This window comes from Salminus brasiliensis, chromosome 10 (genome assembly GCF_030463535.1).
Source record: "Salminus brasiliensis chromosome 10, fSalBra1.hap2, whole genome shotgun sequence".
In the NCBI taxonomy this organism is placed as follows: domain Eukaryota; kingdom Metazoa; phylum Chordata; class Actinopteri; order Characiformes; family Bryconidae; genus Salminus; species Salminus brasiliensis.
This window is the reverse complement of record NC_132887.1, coordinates 12,247,928-12,270,288: the sequence shown is the minus strand read 5'-3', so window position 1 is coordinate 12,270,288 and position 22,361 is coordinate 12,247,928. Positions and strand designations below refer to the sequence as shown.

Below are 22,361 nucleotides of genomic sequence, written 5' to 3'. Positions count from 1 at the left end.
CTGAGCTGGACGCTGGGGCTGCTGTGCTGGCCCATTCTACTGGCAGTGCTTTTCTGTGGAGATTATCCAAGTATCAACAGTGTCTGAATTCATTCATTGAAAGGGTTGCTTGGGCTTATTTCGATGCAGTGCAGTGTTTTTGGACGGTGAACGCTTTCTGTGCGACAGAGGGGCGTCTACCGGCCACCGGAGGTGACGTCAGGTAGGACCTACCCCACATGAGCATTTGTTATGGATCCGTTATGAAGCGCATCAGGCAGGCAGGCAGGCAGGCAGCCAGGGCGAACACAGTCACTGCTCTGCACTTTTCGTTTTAATACGGCAATAAAGCTTAGCCTGCTAGTGGTGGGTAGATAGGTTTACTGTGAGCGATGTTTGCGTCGGCGCTCGTACATAACCACAAAAACGACAACGACGACGACTAGCTCATGCTGGAGCTGCTCTTAGAGGCGCCTTCACTCCGGTAAGAGACCACCAGTACGACTTTAAACAAGGTCTAGCTGTGGTCACTTTCTTGGCCACTCAGTTAATCAAAACCAAAAATCGAAAAAATCCTAAAACCAGCGACACATGCCTGTATCTTCTAGACCGTTCTCTGAAGATGTCCACACTGAGAGCGTTTTTAGGGACAGTGAGGCTGAAAGTGGACCTCATGAGAGAAGTGGGCCGGCAGTATCCTGTCTTCTGCTTTCTGCTGGTCCTCCTGCTCCTGTCCACGGTCCTGTTGAATAGGTAACACACGTAGCCTCATGCAGATCTACAAAAGCGTGTTACTACTGCTATTATACTATTCTAACTACTGTACAACCACATGTAAGTCTCTGTGGGGGTGTGATAGTGTCTATTAGTGGTCTAATGGTCATTAATGATGTGTTTTGTTTTTCCCAGGTAGGTTGATGTTATAATGTTCAACATGATAAGTCGTCTGTCACTGATTCTAGACTTATTTAGACGTCCCCTGACTGTCCTGCTGCCTTTTGCTCTTCAGGAAAAGGGTTCATTGACCCGGACCTGAGTGGAGACCTTTTTGGTGCTTATATAGGATCACACAGACAAGCAGGGCTGATTACGAAGCCGAAGAAGCATTTACGCATTCAGATGGATCTCTGTCTTGCCATTGTTTTCTATAGAACATTTATCTTTACAAAAAAACCTGTGTAGAACTAAAAATAGTAGAAATTAAAGGAAGTAAGGGAAATAGGGCTGCACAGTATTTGGGGGGAAAACTGGCATTGCAGTAGGTTTGTACTGCAGTATATACTGCGATATGCAAATACAGGAATTTTCACCAGCAAGCAGTAATACAACATGTCACAATATGAATGATGCTGTAAAGATTGTAAGATTGGAGTAAATTCATGATATTGGGCAGATATAACTGACCTCTGGTAGATATGTCATTGAAAATGAGACCAATGTGAATTTTCCTTTTACATCAAAACAGCAGGAACGTTTTTTTTTTTATATATATATATATTAAACTTACATGACGTTATACTTCCTCCGATGTGACTGTTGCTCATGCCCACATTGCGATGATGATGCTGAAACTAAATCTAGGCACATTTCCTCAGGAACCAGGGGGTTTTAAATAAAGTACATGCCTTGGTGTACTGAAGGACTAGGGCAAAAAGCTGCTATATATATATATATAATAATTATTATTTTAGTGGTTCTCCTAATTTTTACTCCAACTCAGTTTGCAACATATAAGGATAGAGCAATCCAGCTGTGGTCCCTGAGAACCGGTTTGAAAACCTTTTCGTATTTTCAGTAATTTTTTATTAGTACCTATCATAGCTGTCAGTGTAGATCTGGGGTTTATTTTGCTTTATCTTTGTTCAATGCCATCTTTATATAAGATACAATTCAGTGAGACCAATAACAATCTAATGCTGTCACTGGCATGACACAACTAAATTTAACAAATTATGAGACCTTGAGGTACCTTTAACGTGTACCTGTAACTCATTACTCCCCACTTCTGCTAACTGCTTACCCAGGGTCTGTACAATACAGTCTTGATGTCTAGCTCTCCTTATGTGTTTCCATTCATGTTTCAGGTATATCCACATCATCATCATTTTCTGGTCATTCTTAGCTGGAGTGGTTACCTTTTATTGCTCATTAGGGCCAGAGACACTGCTCCCCAATATCCTGGTAACTGTTAAACCGAAGAAAAGGGTAGGCCAAATCTTTACATCTCTCAGTATCTCAGTCTTGAGTTCAGTGCAGAATCGTGTTTCACTCTATTTTATATTCCGTCTTAACAGCCAGAACTGCTCGAGTTGTTTCCCTTGGCTCATAGTTGTGCTGTCTGTGGGAAAGTGAAATGCAAAAGACACAGGTACAAATATTAGGGACTGTTAGATTTGCGTGTATACAACCCATACTTTCATGTAGAAAAGTGACTGATTAGTAATTTGTGTTTCTCATATGTTAGACCAACATTGCTTCTTGAAAACTATCAGCCATGGCTGGATTTGAAAGTGCACTCCAAGGTGGACACGTCTCTTTCAGAGGTTTGAAGACATGCCAGTTAAAAGAACATGGGTTTTTTATTCAAGTCTTGCATAGTGATAATATCTGATCTGTCCACAGATTCTTGAGCTAGTCCTTGAAAACTTTGTATACCCGTGGTACAGGTATGTACTCTTTATTATGGCCTTTTCATCTCTTCACTTTCTGATTCATGGCCTCTGATATTGAACGAATGGTGACTGATTGAACTAATTCTGATTGCTAGGGATATTACAGATGATGAGGCATTCGTGGATGAACTCAGAGTGACCTTGCGGTTTGTGGCTGCGGTGTTGGTCCGTCGAGCTCAGAGGGTAATGTATTATTTCAAGCTGTTTTTCTTTTCATTGGAGTTGATCTTGATGTTTTAGCTGTTGGCCAGATATGTGACTATGTGGTCATGATTGTGCTGTATGCGTAGTTATAGTTTTAAACATGAAGGAATGTCATTTGATAAAGTAAGCCCATTAATTACATCAGGTAAAATGGTAAATATTGCTGATCTTTGTGCTGCTAATGCCCTGTGTTTTGCTTTACAGGTAGATATTCCATCTCTCATAACCCTCAAACTGCTAAAGGTTGCCATGAAACACATTGAAATTATTGCCAAAGCAAGGCAGAAAGGTATTCCATCACGTGTTTGTGTGAAATTCCCTGCACGAGTAGGCAAAATGCATCTCCGTTGCTTCAGAACTAACTGAAGTAACCAATAAAGTGCACTGCAGTATTTTCCAGTATCGATGCATAATTTAACTGTTAAGACGTAAACAGGGTAATTCAGAGTGGTATGATGTGAAATACACAATTCTAGAGAACCTCTCTGGGTCAGAATTGTTTGCAGCAGAAGTTTTTAAAGGTACGCTGCATGTCCAAATGTTTGTGGACGCCCCTTCTAATGAATTTATTCAGCTACTTTAAGCTGCACCCATTCTTGACACAGATGTACAAATGCACACACAGCTTGTCTAGTTCCTGTAGAGAAGTACTGCCAATAGAATAGGACGGACTGTAGCAGATAAACATGAACTATTGGCACCATGCCTATAGCCAGGTGTGGGCTAGAGGGGTATTACGCTGTGGAGCAGTGGATCTGTGTTCCTTGGAATGATGGTGCTCCATCCAATACTTTTGGGATGAGCTGAGGAGTTGGGGATGAGATGGGGTGGTCAATCATTCAACTTCCTGACCTCACTAAAGCTCTTGCTGCTGAATGCAATAAAATCCTCACATCAGTGCTCCAGAATCTAGTAGAAGGCTATGCCTGAACAGTACAAACAGTTACTCCAACAAGGGCAGGATAAAATCTGTTTAATACATTTGAATTCAACAGAAACAATGAATGAGCAGGAGTCTCAATACATTCATTCATATAATGTATGTAAAAGCTACATCACAAAAAATATTATATTAAATTATTATTACATTATGTAGATAATTATTAAATTATATATTAATTATGACCTGGGACATAGTTTTAAGATTGGGTTTTGATTGAAGTTTGTTTGAATTTCTTCTTACTATAGTGACCCATGTCTGTCTGTCTGTCTTTTGTTGTTTTAGTGAAGAACTCAGAGTATCTGCAGCAGGCTGCGTTAGAGGAGTATGGTCCAGACCTGCATGTGGCGTTACGCAGCAGAAGGGATGAGTTGCTCTATCTGCGCAAACTAACCGAGATGCTCTTTCCATACATCTTACCCCCGAAGGGCACTGACTGCAGGTGAGGAAACTCTGTCTAAGCACTCAGTGTTGACAATGTTTCTTTTGTTTCTCCTTCAGTGTTTCTCCTTTTCCTATCCTATTTCTGCATGCCCTTGTTTTTTCCAGATCTCTCACACTTCTGATAAAAGAGGTTCTTGCTGGCTCTGTTTTTCTTCCCTCCATGGATTACTTGGCTGATCCTGTGAGTGCCAACATACAGCTAGCTTGTTTCTTTAATAGATTGTTTGACACTTCTCTAAATTGTCATTCCTTTTCTCTTTTAGGACACTGTGAACCACTTACTGCTTATTTTCATCGACAACTCTCCGGTAAGGATTGTTTTGCTATAGTAATAATATGATAATAGTAATAATAATAAGTAAAAGAAAAAAAGCATTGTTTTTCATTTTGTTTGTCAGATTTTTTTTTGGCACTGCCAGTTAATCTCCCTAGCACTAGCAGTGCTTCTGACACTAGGAGGATAAAGACTTAACACGTCGCCTCCACTCACCACTTCTTTGCGAACTCCCTCCAATGCGGCATTGCCTGGCAGCCGATGTGCTCGCTGAAAAGCACAGGGTCCCCAGCTCTGACACACCTAGCTGGCCAACATCAGTGGGATGTTGATCAGAGTGATCTGCCCACCCATAGAGAGAATGGCCAGTTGTACTCTCTCTGCCCCCGAAGCAGCTCAGCTCGCGATTCGAACTCACGACCCCCGGGCTGAGCTACTTGGAGCCCAAATTCGATTTATGTTAGTAAACATAAAAAGATAACTGCAAGATGGAAAGTGAGCTTTTAATTTAACACTACATTAGAGATATGTTTTCTAAACGTGTGTACCAAGCTACACTCCCTAATAAATAAACTGAGTTATGAAGGACAAAGTAAAGAAGGGCCAGAAGAAACGAACTGAACGACTGAAAACAATAATTCTCTTCAAAGCAGTCTTTAGTAGAGCAGACGGAGAGTAACTTTAAATATGTCTGTGTTGTGTGTTTCTTATTTCAGCCAGAAGCTGCCACTGAACCTGCCTCTGCACTTGTCCCGTTTCTGCAGAAGTATGCAGATACGCGCAATAAGAAAGCTTCAGTAAGTGCCTTTATTAATACTTTATCTGGTTATAAAGCAGCCATTTACACCCCAATGAAAACATGTTGATAAGCTTTATTATCTGTAAATTGTATTTTCTTCCCATTTATGATACACTGTATGGACAAACGTATTGGGACACCTGCTTATTCATTATGTTTGTTCATTAAATGCTGTGTTGGTGTAACTGTTTCTACTGTTCAGGGAAAGCTTTCTACTAAATTTTAGATCATTACTATGAGGATTTGATTGCATTCAGCAACAACGGTGTTAGTGAGGTCAGGATGTTGGATGATTACCACTTAACCTCATCCCAAAAGTATTGAATGGAGCATCGTCATTCCAGAGAACACAGTTCTACTGCTCCACAGCTCAATGCTGTGTTCCACCTGGCAATACTTCTCACATGACTAGACAAGCTGTGTGTGTGCTTTTGTACCTGTATCTGTGTCAGTAATAAATGTAACCTTAAAGTAGCTGAATGCATTATGCATGATTAGAAGGGGTGTCCACAAACATGTGGACATACAGTGTATTTTTAATAATTATCTAAAAATCATATGTCTCACAATAGTAACCATTTCTCATTTGGAAGTGTTTGCTACTGACTGTAAAGGTGTATGTCTTTTCTTTTTCAGGGCTTAAAGCTAGAACTTAAAGAGATTCGGGAACAGCAGGACTTGCTGTTTCGCTTCATGAACTTCCTCAAGCAAGAGGGAGCTGTTCATGTGCTCCAGTTCTGCCTCACTGTGGGTAGGTTTTCACAGATTCAGCAACATGCAGATTTAAACAGTATATGGTGCGTGTTTCCTGATCTTCGGTGTGAGTTTTAACTCTTTTTTTTTTGCACCTTTCAGAGGAATTTAATGATAAGATCTTGCGTCCAGAACTGTCCGATGCTGAAAAGCTAATGCTACATGAGGAGGTGAAAAAGATATATGAAACGTACTGCCTTGATGAGAGCGTTGACAAAATTCGCTTTGACCCTTTTATAGTAGAGGAGATTAAAAACAGTAAGTTTTTGCTTTTCTGCCTGGGGATCATAATGCATCATTTAAACTTCTTACACTTGCAGACTTATTATTAATGAATAAATTAATAACCCCTTATATTTCAGTAATTATTTGGTAACTACTATATGTGTAATGATACATCCAATGATTTGTTTTAATTCGATTCTTGATACTGGGTTTGAAAGTCAGTATTCTTGGGATATTTTGAACAAAACATGTGATGACTATTTCCTTGTAACACACAGCTTACTAATCACTAGAATTAGAACATTGAAAAAAAGACAAAACAGAACAAGAAAAAGAAAACACCAAAGGATTCATCCTTATTAGACCACCACGGTGCTTCATATGACTGTCCAAATGGAGGCCTTTTAAGGAGCTAGCTAACAAGAAACTACTACTAGCTGTGGTGAGCACTGAGCACTTAACATTGAAGTAGTTTCCTAATAGTGTAATAATACCCAGAGATGCAAATAAATAGTGCACTTAACCTAAGCCAAACATCTAATACCCTTTTACTAATAATGTACCACCTTTTTACACTATTGGTAATGTATTACATTTCCAGGTTGATTGTTCTGTAAACTTTTACATTACATTATTGATTATTACATTCTGGCCTGAGTTACATTTCTGACATCATTACATTATTGGAAAAGTATGTTTACTACAATGCAATAATGGGGAATATCACAAAAATCTTATTAAAGAAAATAACAAAATACATTTTGTTGATGCCAAATTGGTACTTTGGTTTTCGTATAATTAGCGTGTTTTGTTTTGCCTATGTGAAGGATGAACGGGTTCTTTTGGCCCTTTTATAGTAAAGGAGATTAAAAACAGTATGTTTTTGCTCTTTAAATATGCTCCACATTGTACACAACACATCATCACATCACAAGTGATGTGTCACAAAGTATTGGCACACACCTCTTTATCATTAAATTCAGGTGTTTTATTCAGTCTCATTGGTATAAAAAAATCAAGCCCCTAGCCATGCAGCCTGCCTTTACACACATTAATGAAAGAATGGGTGGTCCTAAAGATCTACCTGATTTCCAGTGTGGTACTGTAAGAGGACACCACTGTTTCAGCAAGTCAATCTGTGACTGTGACCTTGTCCATATAGTGTAGTTTAGGTTGTTCGAATCTGTTAGTTTAACAGCGGTAAGTAGGGGATTAAATTGGCATTAAAAGTGTGGCATGAATGGCAAAATGATACTTTTCTTTAATGCATGACTGCTTCTCTGTCCCCACCAGTCGCAGAGGGCCCGTATATTGGTGTTGTGAAACTGCAGACCATGCGCTGTCTGTTTGAGGCCTACGAGCATGTCCTCTCCCTGTTGGAGAATGTCTTTACTCCCATGTTCTGCCACAGTGATGAGGTAATGAAGGAAGGTTATGCCCTACTGACACCTCTACACACTTTCCATACTCTGCACCACCGTTAATCGAGTCACCTCTCGCCACATGACTGGTCTAATGAGTTCGTATTGGGCCAGCGCCAGGCATTTAGCACTGTCTCACTGAGCCTACAGCTAGGAGAGATTTGAAGTCTGAAGTCTGGAATGTCAAGTTTGGATTAATGTGGCATTTTATACAGCAGGATACTAAGCATACATCTTTGTTTCTGTTTCAGTATTTTAGGCAGCTGTTGAGAGGAGCTGAATCCCCAACGAGGAACTCCAGACTTAGCAGGTGGGTGCGCTGGAGTTTGCTTAGTCAGATTTTTTGTTCTTTGTTAGTTACAAGGTCAGAAATTAAATTGTGTAGATCTACCTGTCATATTGAGTTTGCTCTTCATATCTACTGTATGTTGTCAGTCAAGCAGTTTTGGCCTCCACCCCAACAGAATGCACTGGCTGGCTTTGAATTCTTGTTGTAAAGTGTGTCAGAAAATACTCTTTCTATACTTACCTAACGTATTCATACCTCGCCAGTGTCGTCTCATTCTGTTCCCTGGATGTTTGTTAAATGTTTTACTAATCTTAACAGTACACAGTTTAAATATTCACACTTCTTTCTTCTGTAGCCATACATGATTTTGTGTTAATTTGTGTTTTTATCATGGGGTTTAGTGTTAGAGGCCAGTTGTAATACCTTGTGCCCATTATTTCAGAAATAGCGTGAGTTTGGATGACATCCGGTGAGTATGCCATCGGCATCATGCTCAACCAGCAGCATTCCACTGTCCACGTAACGCTGCACGCAAGATATTTGCTAGAATGTACACTGTAAAAAACATAAAGTAAGGCCAATTTGAAATGATGCGGTAACTGTTTACAGAGTGGGTTTTCAAGTTAACTCAACTTAGTTTAGTCAAAGACCCCATTACGCCTGGTCACTTCATCTGTCTTGAGTATCAGGATTATACCTGAATAAGGCCAAGCCACATATAAATGCGAGTGTAAACACACCCAGGACACATTTAAACCAGATACAAATCTGATCACTTAGACTACTTCAGGAGGTGGTGTGAGATGCGGTGTAAACACATCCGTCTCCAAGACACATTCGACAACCAGAACCCCTTCCAATACAACCGAAACTTCTCCAGATGCAGTACGTTACTGGGCACGTGATCCATGTCTGCAAGGAGGATAATGGACGTACATGGTTGGGGACTTTAAATTGTGAATTTCGAGGTACTGATCACATGAAGTATGAAGTAAATGGGGTCAAATGTTCTCCTAACTCACATTTTTCACCTCTACATCTCAGTTTGGTCAGCTATATGTATACATACAGGTGAGACAATTTAAAAACCTTTGTAAGTGCTGCAGCTGGGATTAATTAAATATTGCGTACGAATTTTAGCCTCAGACTAATATGCCCTTGTTAATATTTGAACTCATGATTTCCTCACACTAGATTAGCAGGATTAAACTGTTGTTCCACTACTACAGCTGTGAATAAATTAACCATTCCATTTTTTCTTGGACACAGAAATGTACATGGTTTCACATCTCTGGAGTGGCACAACTGTCTAACTGCATGATTGTCAAGAGACAGGAAATCATAGGGTAGGATCCTGCCAACACCGTCTCCATGGTCAGCACTCTAAAAATAGGAAGTTTAGACCAAACTAAATTGAGTTAAACTGAAAATCAGTCACTTTATCATTTTAAGTTGGACTAACTTTCAGTTTTGACAGTGTAGAGGAAACAAACCACTGACTTTATCAACTGCTGAGGCCATTTGTAAAAGCCACAGCTTTGGAAGCCACTGTTTATTTTATTTTTCTATATTTTATGTATTTATTTATTTTGAGATGTAAAATCCTGTAGTGTAACATTAGTGTGGCATTTTTGTGCCGCCTGAGAACGGTTTGCCTCCAGAGCTGATTCGAATTTGAACGCCTCATTTTGTGCAAATTGTCCTGTCATACTCCCAACTGTAGCAACTGACTCGTTTACCCATTTGCCTGAACATGCCTTCAAATGGTAAAAAATGAGGTCCATCGTTAGGCTTATTGTTTAAGCAGTGTGATCAGCTGAACACCACCAAAAGCTCTTAATGAAATCTGAAAGAATGAAAGAAGGTCCTGGCTGATTCTGCAACACCTTGCGCAACGACACTGGCCCCCTCACCTAATCCTGTCTGTCTCTCTCTCATACCATGGGCTATGCTTTGTGTGTATGTGTGTGTGTGTGTATGTCCACACTTTGGTGCTCCATTCATCCATGGGCTCTAGCTCTCCTGACTGGGACTATACGCTCAGCCTTGAGTCTGCATCCATCTCCCCTGGCACCTCACCCGCAACTGTCTCCCCTCAGTTTTCATCCATTCTTACCCTACCATCCGGCTCTAATGCCTGGCGCGCCTCAGCGCTGAAGTAAGTCAGGGTCCATTGCAAGCCCCATCGCCCTGTGCGTATGGGCCCTAATGATTCTTAGTGTCCCTGTTTGTCTGTGTGTGGATATCTCAGCATGATGGCCATACTAACCGCAGTGGTATTCTGTCTGGTGCCTGTATGCTCTTAAAAATGAAGGTGCCTTTAAGGGTTCTTTGAGTGATGCCATAGAAGGGTAACTTTTGGTTCCATAAAGAACCATGTTTGTAATAGAATAAAGGTTTCAAGGACCATTAGTTTAAAGCAACATTATGCAACGCAAAATATTTTTAAAAAATCAGAGTCGGATTTACTATCAATCCACCTGCGGTGAGTGTGAGCACCACATCACATCTCTGAATGGAAAGACCAGCTCTTACTGAGCTTATTTTCGGATGAAGGTTTAACTTCTCCCACTCAGTCCATGTAAACACTAGCAACATTTCCAAGTACCCTGACCTCCACAACTAGCAAAGAGACACAGCATTGTAATTCAACATTAAACTGCTCAACTAGACCCTGCACTGAGGGGTCTGTTTCTCAGGGGTTTCAATTATGAATTAAGTTGTAACATTTTAAATTATATACATGAGTAAATCTGCCCCACCGTACAGCTCTGCGTTTACTCTGCTTAAGATTGACTCTCGTTTTATTGGTTTAATGCTCATAATGAGAGTGGAAGGAGAGTGGAAACTCTGGTAAGTGTGTTGGGGTGCTTTATTGGTGTATTTAAAGAGAGTAGTGTTTCTACTGTTGCTACTATATATAGGAGCAAGAAATATCAATTCTTGCATAATGCTGCTTTAAATAGGTAACATCCAGTGAAAAGGTTCTTCACACTCGGACATCTCTATTACAAACCTAAGCCAAAAACCCAAAAGTGGTTCTTCTATTCCATCGCTTAAAGAACCATTTAAAGCACTTTAATTAATAAGAGTGTAGGTGTAGGTATTACATACAGTGGCCAGCTTTTTCTGATACCATGCCTGAACGTTTTCTGAACCCCCCTCCCCTTCCACGGTGTGTTATCCAAATGAGGGATTTGTCCTTCACTGCGGACAAATTCTCATTTTTTAAGTAACGTTTTCTTTAAAACAAGCAGATGTGCATTGACGTGTGTATGTGTGTGTTTCTGTCCCTTTTGCTTATCTTTTGAAACTTATCTTTTTTTGGCACACTGCTATACATCTGTATCGTTGCCATCTGCTGGATGATTCGAGTTGAAAACTGCAACCTGAATCAAATGCATTTTTGTTTGAAACCTGTTTTGAGCAATGCACTGATTTGTTGAATTAACCTTTGTCTTTAACTTTCTATTACTAATGCATGTGCAGTTGCATAAACTACATCCTCCTATGTTTAACATAGGCATTATAGCATAGAAAGCTCTCTGTATGCGCTTCTGATTGTGTGGATGTGTGCTGTGTTCAGGAACACGTCCAAGCGAGGAGAATCTTTTGGGATTAGTCGCATCGGCAATAAGATTAAGGGAGTTTTCAAAAGCACCACCATGGAAGGGGCCATGCTGCCCTCTTATGGACTCGCAGAAGGAGAGGATGATATGGTTAGTCAGTTTTTCTTTGTTTTACTCATACAGCAGCTTTGAGGGTAGTGTTTGTGAAAAGACATTAAGTTCTTTTTTTAAGGTTTACTGTGTGAATAATACTGCAGTAGAGTGATCAGGCACTGATGTTAGTTCATACAAAGAGCGTAATAATAACCTTGTTTCCATTTGCTCATTTACCAGTGTTTTCCAGCAGCACTGCTTCTGAAATTTGAAGCTCAAAAAGGGTTTGATTCTTTTTCTTATTCTTGTTTATCATCGCTGTCCAAAAGCATCTCTGAAAAAGTCATGTTAACAGGAGAAGGCAAACAATAAGTTAAGTCAGTTTGATTTAGTTCCAAGTACACTACCTGGACAAAAGTATTGGGACACCTGCTCATTCATTGTTTGTTCTGAACTCAAGTGTATTAAAGAAAAAAAAATCCTGCTTTTGTTGGAGCAACCGTCTCTAGTGTCCAGGGAATTCTTTCTACTAGATTTTGGATCATGACTGTGAGGATTTGATTGCATTCAGCTACAAAAGACTTAGCAAGGTCAGGATGTTGGATGATCACCACCCCAACTCTCCAACTCATTCCAAAAGTATTGGATGGAGCACTAAGAGAATTTCAGATAACACAGTTCCGCTGCTCCACAGCTGAATGCTGGCTCTGTAGCCTTCCAGCCCATGCCTGGCATTAGGCATGGCGCCAATAGGTTCAAGTTTGTCTGCTCCGGAGAGTAATATTCTATTGGCAATACTTCTACAGTACAGGGACAAGGCAACCTGTGTGTGTGCATTTGTATCTGTCTCAGTCATGGGTTCAACTTGCAGTAGCTGAATGCATTCATGAAAAGGGGTGTCCACAAACCTTTGGACATATAGTGTGTTTTTGCATCTTTATGGACACTTTCCTTATCAAATCATGTAGAAACAAATTGGAACAAATGGAGATGCTTTTGTTTTGTTTTTTGGACAGTGAAGTTCTGTTGGGTAGTCTTAGTAATTAGTAGCACTGTTCCAGTGATTAAGCCCTAGTTTAACCTTGGCTCACCCATGGACAACTTTGAAGGGTTTCTTATCTGATTGGCTTTGTAGAGCTATGTTCAATATGTTATAATAATATGTATTATAGTAATATGTTCAGAGTTTAATATTTTGCTGTGTTATAAAGCTACATTTGAATGGAATGTTATTTTATATTTTATTTACATGTTTTTATGAAATGTAATGTAACTATATACACAACCTGTGAAATACAAACATTGTGATCAGTGTGGACCATGTGGACCACACTGACCAGTATTTTCTTCATCCCTTCTAGTCATACTTTTTCAACACTAGGACAAATACTGTATATCAAACATGTAATGTATATTATTTATTTAGTATGCATTATATGACTGTATGACCCTCTATGCTTTGCTCAGGTAGAGGAGGCCATCATGGTCATGGAGGATGACTTGCCCATGGAGGCCATCAGTACTCCAAGCACTCCTCGTAACCTGTCAGCCTGGAGCATCACCATCCCCTACGTTGACTTATTTGATGATGAGGTCAAGAAGGAGAGGATTCCAGTGTATTGCATTGATGTGGAGAGGAATGACAGAAGAGCAGGTTAAGCCCAAAACATCTGAGTGTAGTTTTATGCAACTTATACAATAACAATCGTAGCAACTAACCAATGATGCGTCACTTACATTTTCAGATTTATATAGATTTCAGAGAGTGTCACTGAGTCACTGTGTAGTGTTTATTTGTGTCATTTGTTTTTCAGTGGGTCATGAAACAGAACATTGGTCTGTGTATCGAAGATACGTTGAATTTTATGTTCTTGAATCTAAACTCACAGAGTTTCATGGTATGTACACTTTGACTTTGATTGGGGATTTGGTAGAGATATGGAGTTTTGTGCTGTGCCGGTGAAACCAAAGTAATGATTTACGAACTAATGTGTCACGTCTTATGTTTATCTTGAAACAGGCTCATTCCCTGATGCACAGCTTCCTTCCAAGCGAATAATTGGGCCTAAAAACTATGAGTTTTTAACATCCAAGCGTGAGGAGTTTCAGGAATATTTACAGGTAAAAAAAAAAAAAAAGATAGATATGAAGTAATGTTTTCATCATAAGTGTATCAATTACTCAAAAGTATCCAGACACCATTTCTAATTACCATATACAGTTACTTCAGGGGGCACCTTTTCTTTTTTGGTATGAGTGTTCACTTGCACACACAAATTGTATAATCTCTATAGAAAAGCATTACCAATAGAATGGGGCACTCTGGAGCAGCCAAGGTCACCATGCCCAATGCCAAGCATCAGATATAGGGATATAAAGCACCTCCAGCTCTTTGGAGTGGGAACCTAGTATCTTTTGGATTAGTTGTTATCCTGAGCTAATCGTCCAACATACCTGACTTCTCTCATGCTCTTGTGGCTGAATGTAGTCAAGTCCTTATAATAATGTTCCAACATCTAATGTAAGCAGAGCAGAGCAGAGGCTGATACTTTACCAAAGGGAGGGGGGCAAACTACCAATTACACTTGAACATTTAGATTTATCATGTAAACACTTAAATGTACAAGTAGTGTTTTGGATGTTTTCTGCAGAAACTCCTGCAGCATCCTGAGCTGAGTAACAGCCAGCTGTTGGCAGACTTCCTCTCACCGCATAGCATGGAATCCCAATTCCATGACAAGATGTTACCGGATGTCAATCTTGGTACTGCTTCTTTATGTGGATCATATTAGTCATTATAAATAGCTATTTTAAAAATGACTTTTATAGAAAGTGTTGGCTGTAACCCAATAGCTTCTTTTTGCAGTGTCTCGATGTTTGTTTGTTTTTATTTTACAGGGAAGATAATTAAATCTGTGCCAAGTAAACTGATCAAGGAGGTTAGTTTAGTTTTTCATGATCGAATGCAGTAGATTTGTGACTTTACCTTTTCTTGTCTGACGTATTTCGGGATATTTACTTCCATCTCTCAGAAAGGGCAGCATCTAGAGCCATTTATCCAGGCCTTCTTCAACTCGTGTGAATCACCAAAGCCCAAGCCCAGTCGGCCAGAGCTCACTATTCTCAGCCCCACATCTGAGAACAACAAAAAGGCAAGCTTCTTCAGTGAACCATAAAACCGTGTTGTCTTCTGACTGACCACATGATGCTCTTTGTTACTGAATTCTCCTTGTTATTCTAGCTGTTCAATGAACTGTACAAAAACAATGCAAATCGCTCTGAGAATATGGAGAAGAGGCACAACCAGAATTACTTTATGGAAATGATCACTGTGGAAGGAGTGTATGACTACTTAATGTTCCTAGGTAAGAGAGAGATGATTGAGACTGTCAAACTCATATTTATGTTCTACCTGTATTATGTATAGCTTGATCATGATAATTATCTACACCAGTACCCAGAGAATTGTGAGATTTCATTTCTGTACTGTGGGTTCAATATTATTTTCTGCTTGTGTAATTTCGGCAGGTCGAGTGGTGTTCCACATACCTGATTGGCTACATCACTTACTGATGGGTGGGCGCATCCTGTTCAAGAACACACTGGAGGCATACACGGATTATTACCTGCAGAACAAACTAGACCAGGTTTTTCAGGAGCATCGCGTGGTTTCCCTCATCACTCTGCTCAGAGGTACCCAAAATCAAACACAAAAAGCAGGAGAGTAGGCACTAGATGCACTGTAAGTAGAGCTGGGCAATATGACGATATTTTATTGTATCATGATAAATTTTGTTATCCTGATAACAATATGCTTTTCTAAGCATGTTGAGGATACTGTTAGTGCTTAATACACACTGATCAGCTGCATGTTTCATTACTAACAGTGTAATTAGACTGGTTTCATTAGATAAAAAGCAGCAGATGTTGAATAAAAATCACTCTATTTAGTACGGAAGAGTATTTTAATAGTAGGTTGTAAGGATCTGTCGCTACTGATGTTTTTAGTCTGCAAATACATGTATCGTAATAAATATTGTGTATGGCGAAAAAGTCTTTAAATATTGTGATATAGTATTTTTACTGTATCGCCCAGCCCTATCTGTTAGCCTTATGTATGTTGATCAGTATCCTCAGTGTGTATATATATATATATATATAAAGGTTAGATCAGCTGCTGTTTGCATTTAAATGCAGGTTAGCAAGGAATCAGGTTGATGATTGGACAATGATTGGAAGTATACAGTTATATCTCAATTTTTGCTGATTTTTTGTTTATTAACTTGAATCTGTCAGTTCCTTTACATGATGTCAAAAGTTAATGATGAATGGGCCGACAGGCGCGCTTAAACACTTTAACTTCCGTTAAAAGTTGCAAAGGTTTTTCCTCCTGTAAGGCTGCTGTTTTGAAGATGCAAGGTTTGTGCGTGATGGCAAGAGTACATTAGACACAATGTCAGTGATACAAATGATTAATTTACAGTAAAAGATGAAAATAAGAGTATTAATCCTGAACAGACCTCAAAGTCTGTCAGTTCAATTGTGTTTTAAATTTTACAGCTGTGTGGCTGTTTTTCATGTTCACATGTTCACAACATGAATGGCGAGTCACAAAGCTTTGACCAGTAGCCAATAGGGGGCATAGGCTGGCACTTTTTCTCCTCTTAGCCTTAAAGTCAACCTGAAATCTACTTTTTGACATTGGGCTTCTTCTGTTTCTCTAATCTTCCGCTGAAGTGTAATGACTTTAACCCACCTCTAAATGTCTACTGACGTACATTCATATTGACCAATGAAACCACAGCATGTTTGTCCTCCCTCCTCCCCCTCCCACCACCATCACCACCAATCATTGAGCAAAAAATGCACTGATACATGCTGCACGTACACTCACATATGACCTAATTCCTGGAGCAAAATCCCCCCTTCTCTTCCTCCTGCACCTTCTGCTGCGCTGTCAGTATTTGGCCCTCCAGTGCAGGTGCTGATGTGATGTTGCAGCAGGCGAGTCCAATTCTGACTCCATGTTGTTGAGCAATGCTCATCTTGTGCATAAAATCATGCCCCACCCCCAACATTTTCCCGCCAGCATGACCTATATTTCACAAGGTAAATGTTAAGTTATGGGAAAAAAATGTGTTCAGATTTCTGTTTCAGGGTGATATGATATCATTGATGGTGATCTGTTCTCGTTCCTAGATGCTGTGTTCTGTGAGAACAGTGAACCACGCTCTTTAGAAGACAAGCAAAAAAGAGCCAAGAAGACATTTGAGGAAATGAGGAATTACATTCCAGGTTGATCATCATGTTGTTTTTTTCTTTAAAACACTGATCTGAGGAATGTGTTTTGTTGAAGGGGGAGTTCACCCAAAATCACATCTGATCCCTATTACATATGTTTTGGATATTTTCTAGATGCATCAGACATTGATATCAATTCATGCAGTTTCAAGGTTTTTTTCAGTAAAGAGTTTCTTTACTTGCGACTATTTTTTTGCATATATTATATACAGATTTATGTGTATTTGCGCTACTTGGTTTGTCAACAACATTTTTTCTCATATCTTAATTCACAGAAAACATTAAAAATCCGAGACATATTTTCCCAAAAAATAGCTAACCCCTACTGAAGAATCCAGCTCAAGACTAGCTTATGCTGGTAGCTGGTTTTGGATGGTCTGAGCTAGTCTTTGATAGTCAAGGTGGTTGAAAAGCTGGTCATGCAGGTGAAAACAGACTCAGTCCTGGTAAGCTAGCTGGTTAACTAGCTCTAGACCAGCAGATTGTATGTTGCATTTGATTTTGGCCATGCTGGTCAACCAGATGCTAGTGTCAGAAACAGGGTCAAGTTGGCCATACTGGATGTTTAACTTGGTCAGGTTGATAATGCTTGTAGCTAAGCTAAACTGTCAAACTCAAACAAAAGCATTCCCTATGCTGGTCAATGCTGCTCATCCAGCTTGGTCAGCTTGGTTATACGTTTTGCAGTGCTGAAAATGGTCCTGTTTTTAGTTTAGTGTGGAGCAGCCTGGTTTTATTTACAATAGCTAATGAGCTTTTCTTGGCATTGACAGTGTGAGGAAGGCTATTATGAGCTGCAAAGAAGTTCCATCAAAAGCATGAACTGGTTTCTAATTTCCTCTGGTTTCCACTGAGAGAACGAGATTCTGACATTTCCGAGTAATATTAGAAAAATTGTTGTTTTCGCTGAGTCTGTTTAGCTTGGTACAGCATTCGTTCTGACGTTATCTTTGTTTGTTGATCTTGCTAGCTGAATTGGCATGTCTACACGGAACATACATTTCGCTATACTCCTGTAATGTGATTTTAACAGTTAACATCTGAAGAAATGTTTCTCAGACTTGAATACACTACAAAAGAGCATTTTCCTAAAGTAAATCGGGTGTTTTTTTTTGGATTAGATTTATTTGGAAAATGTATCGGAGAAGATGCCAAGTATGAGGGAATACGGCTTCTTTTTGATGGTCTCCAGCAGCCAGTTCTCAACAAGCAGGTAAGTGGCCATACTTTCTGGGCACCACCATAATTATACATAATAATACTGTACTGTATAAATTGACTGTCTCACTGTGTCTCCTTGCAGCTAACATACATCCTGCTGGATATAGCAATTCAAGAACTTTTCCCTGAATTAAACAAAGTAAGCTTCTTATCTTTAGATTCATTACAGAACAGCCATAACAGCCATCATTTTGAAGAATTAAAATGTTTGACTGTAACGTTGCACAATGATTTTCAGGTACAGAGAGAAACCTCAGTCATGGCTCCATGGATGTAGAAGAGTCACCAAGGATGGTGACGTGTCCATGTCTCCATTGAATGTACAACATCCTCTGTAAATCTCAGAAGAACCACACATTCAAAGAACAGTAGTATTTTTCAAAGAGTATAAATGCACTAATCCCTCTCATGGGTCAAAGCAAGAAATGGCTTATACTGAGATCTTTGCTTGGGAACTATTCAGCTATAGAGGATAAAACAATGAACGGATGTTCTTGAGATGTTCTTTATAACATGTTTAAGTTAGGTTTTATTCGTTATCATGGACTGTAAACAGCGCTATCCGTTTCTCCCAACCCAAAACAAAAGTGCAACCGAGCACTGAATTTTAAAATGCGTGTAAAATGCTGAAGGAGGGTACTGGAAGAACCAGTGACAATGAAGAATATTTGGAAGCTTTAATTTTTGGTATATGTTTGTTATTGTGGTGTGTGAAGAGGGTGTAGAATATTTGTGTTTGTCATGTCCTAAATGTGGCTTAATTGAGAGACTGTACTCTATTTTGCTTGATCCTCATCAGAACTGATGACTAAAACCATGACCTGATGAGCCCTAACATGACCCTAACACTGAGACCTTGCACTGAAAAGCTATATAGGATGCAAATGCTTGTTTAACAAATAAACCATTTTTATATAACTGTTTTATATTATTGTTTTTATGGAAGAGAGCCTGTTTATTAATTGGATCCGAATACCAGGTAAGGCCATGTGAGTTATACTATGTCCAAATGTTTGTGGACACCCCATTGTGGACAATGAACAAGTTGTGTTCATTGCTGACACAGATGTGCAAATATAGACACACAGCTTGTCTAGTCCCTGTAGAGAAGCCAACAGGATAGGAGCCGATAAACACAAACCTACTGACACCCTGGCTTAATGTCATGTGTAGGCTAGAGGGGTACCAAGCCCCCCGCTGATCATCCAACATCCTGAAACCAATAACACTTGTGTTGCTGAATACAATCAAATCCTCACATCAAAGCTCCAAAGCCTAGTAGAAACCCTTCCCTGCATATTTGATACAGTTACTGCAACAAACGCAGGATTTTTTTACCCTTGATTTCGGAAAGCAGGTGTCCCAATACTTTTGTCAATGTATTGCACAATAACGTTTCGGAGGATTTCTTTGTGATTTTGCATTTCACGATTTAAGCTTAAGGTTGACAAGGTCGCAACATCTTATTAACATTTATTTACAACTGCTGTTAACGATTTTAGCCAATCTTAAAACTGAATGTCCGGATCGGCGGTATCGATACTTCAGAATCGATTCGCGAATCGTTGGCTACGTCTTGAATGTCGTGTAATGTAAAACTAGCCAAACTGAGTTTAATAATAAAAATAACTGATTAAACACGGTTAGTCCAACAATACACGTATATATATTTATATATATATTTATCACACAAACAAAGCCAGTGCTAATATAGCTAGATAGTAGGAATCTCATATTGTTGGCTAGTAGCTAGCTAGCTAACTTAACGCTAATTTCGCAGGCTAGCAGTGTGTTACTGGTAATGTTAATAATGTAAGTAGCTAAGATGTTTAAAAACACCACTATTTTGTTGGATGAACTTCCGAGCTAACTGCTGAATGAAAGTATGGGCTGTTAGCTAGCGTCTGGGTAACCGCAACGAAGGCGAAGGAAGCACTAGCCAGTGCGGGCTGTAACGCTTTCTATGCTACAGCAAATGCTAGTGCTATAGCTAACAACATGTTTGTGGGTTGCAGTGAAGGTTGCTAACAGATGTTTTTTAGGACTTTGGGGGGAAAAGATTCAAGAAATGTTCGATATATAATAAACAAAAGCGGCTCGAGTGAACAGTGGCCAGTTTCAGTCTTTATAACGGTTTCCTGCGGGCCTGCCTCCATGGCCTTCGATAGCTCAGTTGGTAGAGCGGAGGACTGTAGCGGATACATAGACATCCTTAGGTCGCTGGTTCGAATCCGGCTCGAAGGAACCCTTTTTTGCCACGAGTATCGCAGGAATCTCTTTAGTATGAGCAAATCGTGTGAGTAGTAAGTAGTTTGGGAGTTCTCTGTGCAAGAACCACGAGAATAGACATGATACAAATGTTTATTGTTGAAAAATACCCCAGTTTTCAGTTGAAGAGCTGATGGTCAGTTATATTAAGACATTACACAGGCCAAGTGTGAGCCATCAAACTAGTTTAGAGCTTTAAAACATACAGAGGAAACTCAAGACATGCTGACTGCAGCTTTTACATGTTAACAAAAACTGCAAAAATCTTAATTTGCAACACAGCAAATTCACTAAATACAGAAATCATAAAGTACAGTGTACCACTTTCCTTCCTCAGACTCCCAGGAGTTTCTTGGCCATGTAGCCAGGCATACTGTAGAGGAACAGGGCCACGATGGCAAGCAGGAGCAAAGCCAGGACGATTTTGATGACCAGCCACTTGTACTGGTTGCAGACTAGATGCTTGATTGCTTTTAGTGGGGTTATGAACCACAGGAAAGTAGTGTCTGGACGGCTGTGGGGACAGGGGTTGCACAGTGTTTAGGCTAATATTATTTATGAAACACTAGAAAAATATGATTATAAAAAATACAATGTGGATTTGAAAATGTTCAGGAGCAGAATCATGTTTATTTGAGATATATATATATATATATATATATATATATATATATATATATATATATATGTCAAATGCTTGTGTAATTGGAACTGGATCAAGTGTGGACCAGATAATCAAAACATAATATAATGTACCATATAATTTCTGTGTGTCAACCGCTTTCAATGTACAAAGCATTTATGATATGATTTTAAAGGTAAAAAGGTAAAGATGCACATATTTGTGTATATATGTGTCCTCTGCATTTAACCCATCTGTGGTAGTGAACACACACACACACACACACACACTAGTGAACTAGAAGCAGTGAGTACACACACACCCAGAGCGGTGGGCAGCCAACTCCAGCGCCCAAAGAGCAGAGAGGGCCCAACAGTGGCAGCTTGTTGATAACAGGGTTGTGGGTTCGATATCCGGGTTCGGCAAGCTGCCACTGAGCCACCACTGCCCCCTATGATTTTATGTCCCTTTTCTATATAAAATATTGTGATGTTAGATTTGTATCTAAGTATGGGATGACACCTTATTTGACAGCTGGAGCGGTTGTAGTTTTTGAACAGTAAACATTTATTGTTACGGCCCATGTTTTGTTCTCCTGCAGAGGGCAGATGCAGCAGATTACGACTCCAGTATCATCCAGTAGACTCACATACACACAGGTAAGTTATTTTGAAGACACACACACACACACACACACACACACACACACACATGGATTAAGTGTATTGGTAGAAACAGTCCACAAATGTTAATAAATACATATACATTGTTTATTCTTTAATGTACGTCACACAAAGCACTCAGGTGTTACCTCCCCGGCAGGAAATACAAAGGCAATCCGTTTATCTATAAACAATCAAATTACAATTCAAACCTCAGATTTAATACAAAATGTAACATCAACACAAGGTGAGAGAGAAATACCAGTCAAACTAGATCATTTTAATACTTTCACAAAGATGATACCCCCCAGGTTAAACATAGCCAATTTGATGTGAACACCTCAACACCTACATTTAAGACTATCTGTTTTCTATTTTCTTAAATAATTTAATTTTAAATTCGGAAAGAAACTTACTGCACAATATTTCTGTTTAATAACAGAATGAATCTCACCTCAATCTAATCTACTGGGCCAAATTCATGAAACTCTCTGCCGGATTTACTGTAAAGTTAAGAACACGTATCATGGTACTGTACGTTCATAAACTAGGAGTATCAGTCTGTTTTACCGTCCCAAACCACAGCATCACACATAGACTCAGCATGGAAGCCTAATTGAATTTC

General features: G+C 39.5%; 1 protein-coding gene and 1 non-coding gene across 4 annotated transcripts; both read left to right on the top strand.

Moving 5' to 3' along the window:
- The first annotated feature begins 209 nt into the window (after positions 1 to 209).
- LOC140564114 (sorting nexin-14-like) lies at positions 210 to 19,102 on the top strand. Of its 3 annotated transcripts, XM_072689231.1 has the most exons (31): positions 210 to 463; positions 588 to 732; positions 2,064 to 2,184; positions 2,274 to 2,347; positions 2,444 to 2,522; positions 2,602 to 2,645; positions 2,747 to 2,834; positions 3,060 to 3,144; positions 4,081 to 4,237; positions 4,345 to 4,420; positions 4,503 to 4,547; positions 5,230 to 5,310; positions 5,949 to 6,063; positions 6,168 to 6,323; positions 7,584 to 7,708; positions 7,963 to 8,021; positions 8,443 to 8,469; positions 10,018 to 10,158; positions 11,587 to 11,719; positions 13,130 to 13,316; positions 13,477 to 13,560; positions 13,683 to 13,783; positions 14,314 to 14,425; positions 14,561 to 14,601; positions 14,695 to 14,814; positions 14,904 to 15,027; positions 15,191 to 15,355; positions 16,862 to 16,957; positions 18,085 to 18,176; positions 18,267 to 18,323; positions 18,423 to 19,102. In XM_072689231.1, the coding sequence occupies exons 2-31, from the start codon at positions 602 to 604 to the stop codon at positions 18,459 to 18,461; spliced, it is 2,955 nt and encodes a 984-aa protein (XP_072545332.1). In that variant the 5' UTR covers positions 210 to 463; positions 588 to 601; the 3' UTR covers positions 18,462 to 19,102. The 3 variants fall into 3 exon arrangements, with proteins under 3 accessions (XP_072545332.1, XP_072545333.1, XP_072545334.1); XM_072689232.1 differs by lacking the exon at positions 10,018 to 10,158; XM_072689233.1 differs by lacking the exons at positions 8,443 to 8,469; positions 10,018 to 10,158.
- A 1,240-nt stretch (positions 19,103 to 20,342) lies between these two features.
- Positions 20,343 to 20,428, top strand: trnay-gua (transfer RNA tyrosine (anticodon GUA)). Its single transcript is given in 2 exon segments — positions 20,343 to 20,379; positions 20,393 to 20,428. It is a non-coding gene; the product is annotated as a tRNA-Tyr (tRNA).
- Positions 20,429 to 22,361: the final 1,933 nt, after the last annotated feature.

Coding starts and splice junctions, on each gene's coding strand:
- LOC140564114 (XM_072689231.1), top strand. CDS start 602: ATGTCCACACTGAGAGCGTTTTTAGGGACAGTGAGGCTGAAAGTGGAC. Junction 2,523..2,601: donor TGGACACGTCTCTTTCAGAG/GTTTGAAGACAT, acceptor ATCTGTCCACAG/ATTCTTGAGCTAGTCCTTGA. Junction 10,159..11,586: donor TGGCGCGCCTCAGCGCTGAA/GTAAGTCAGGGT, acceptor TGCTGTGTTCAG/GAACACGTCCAAGCGAGGAG.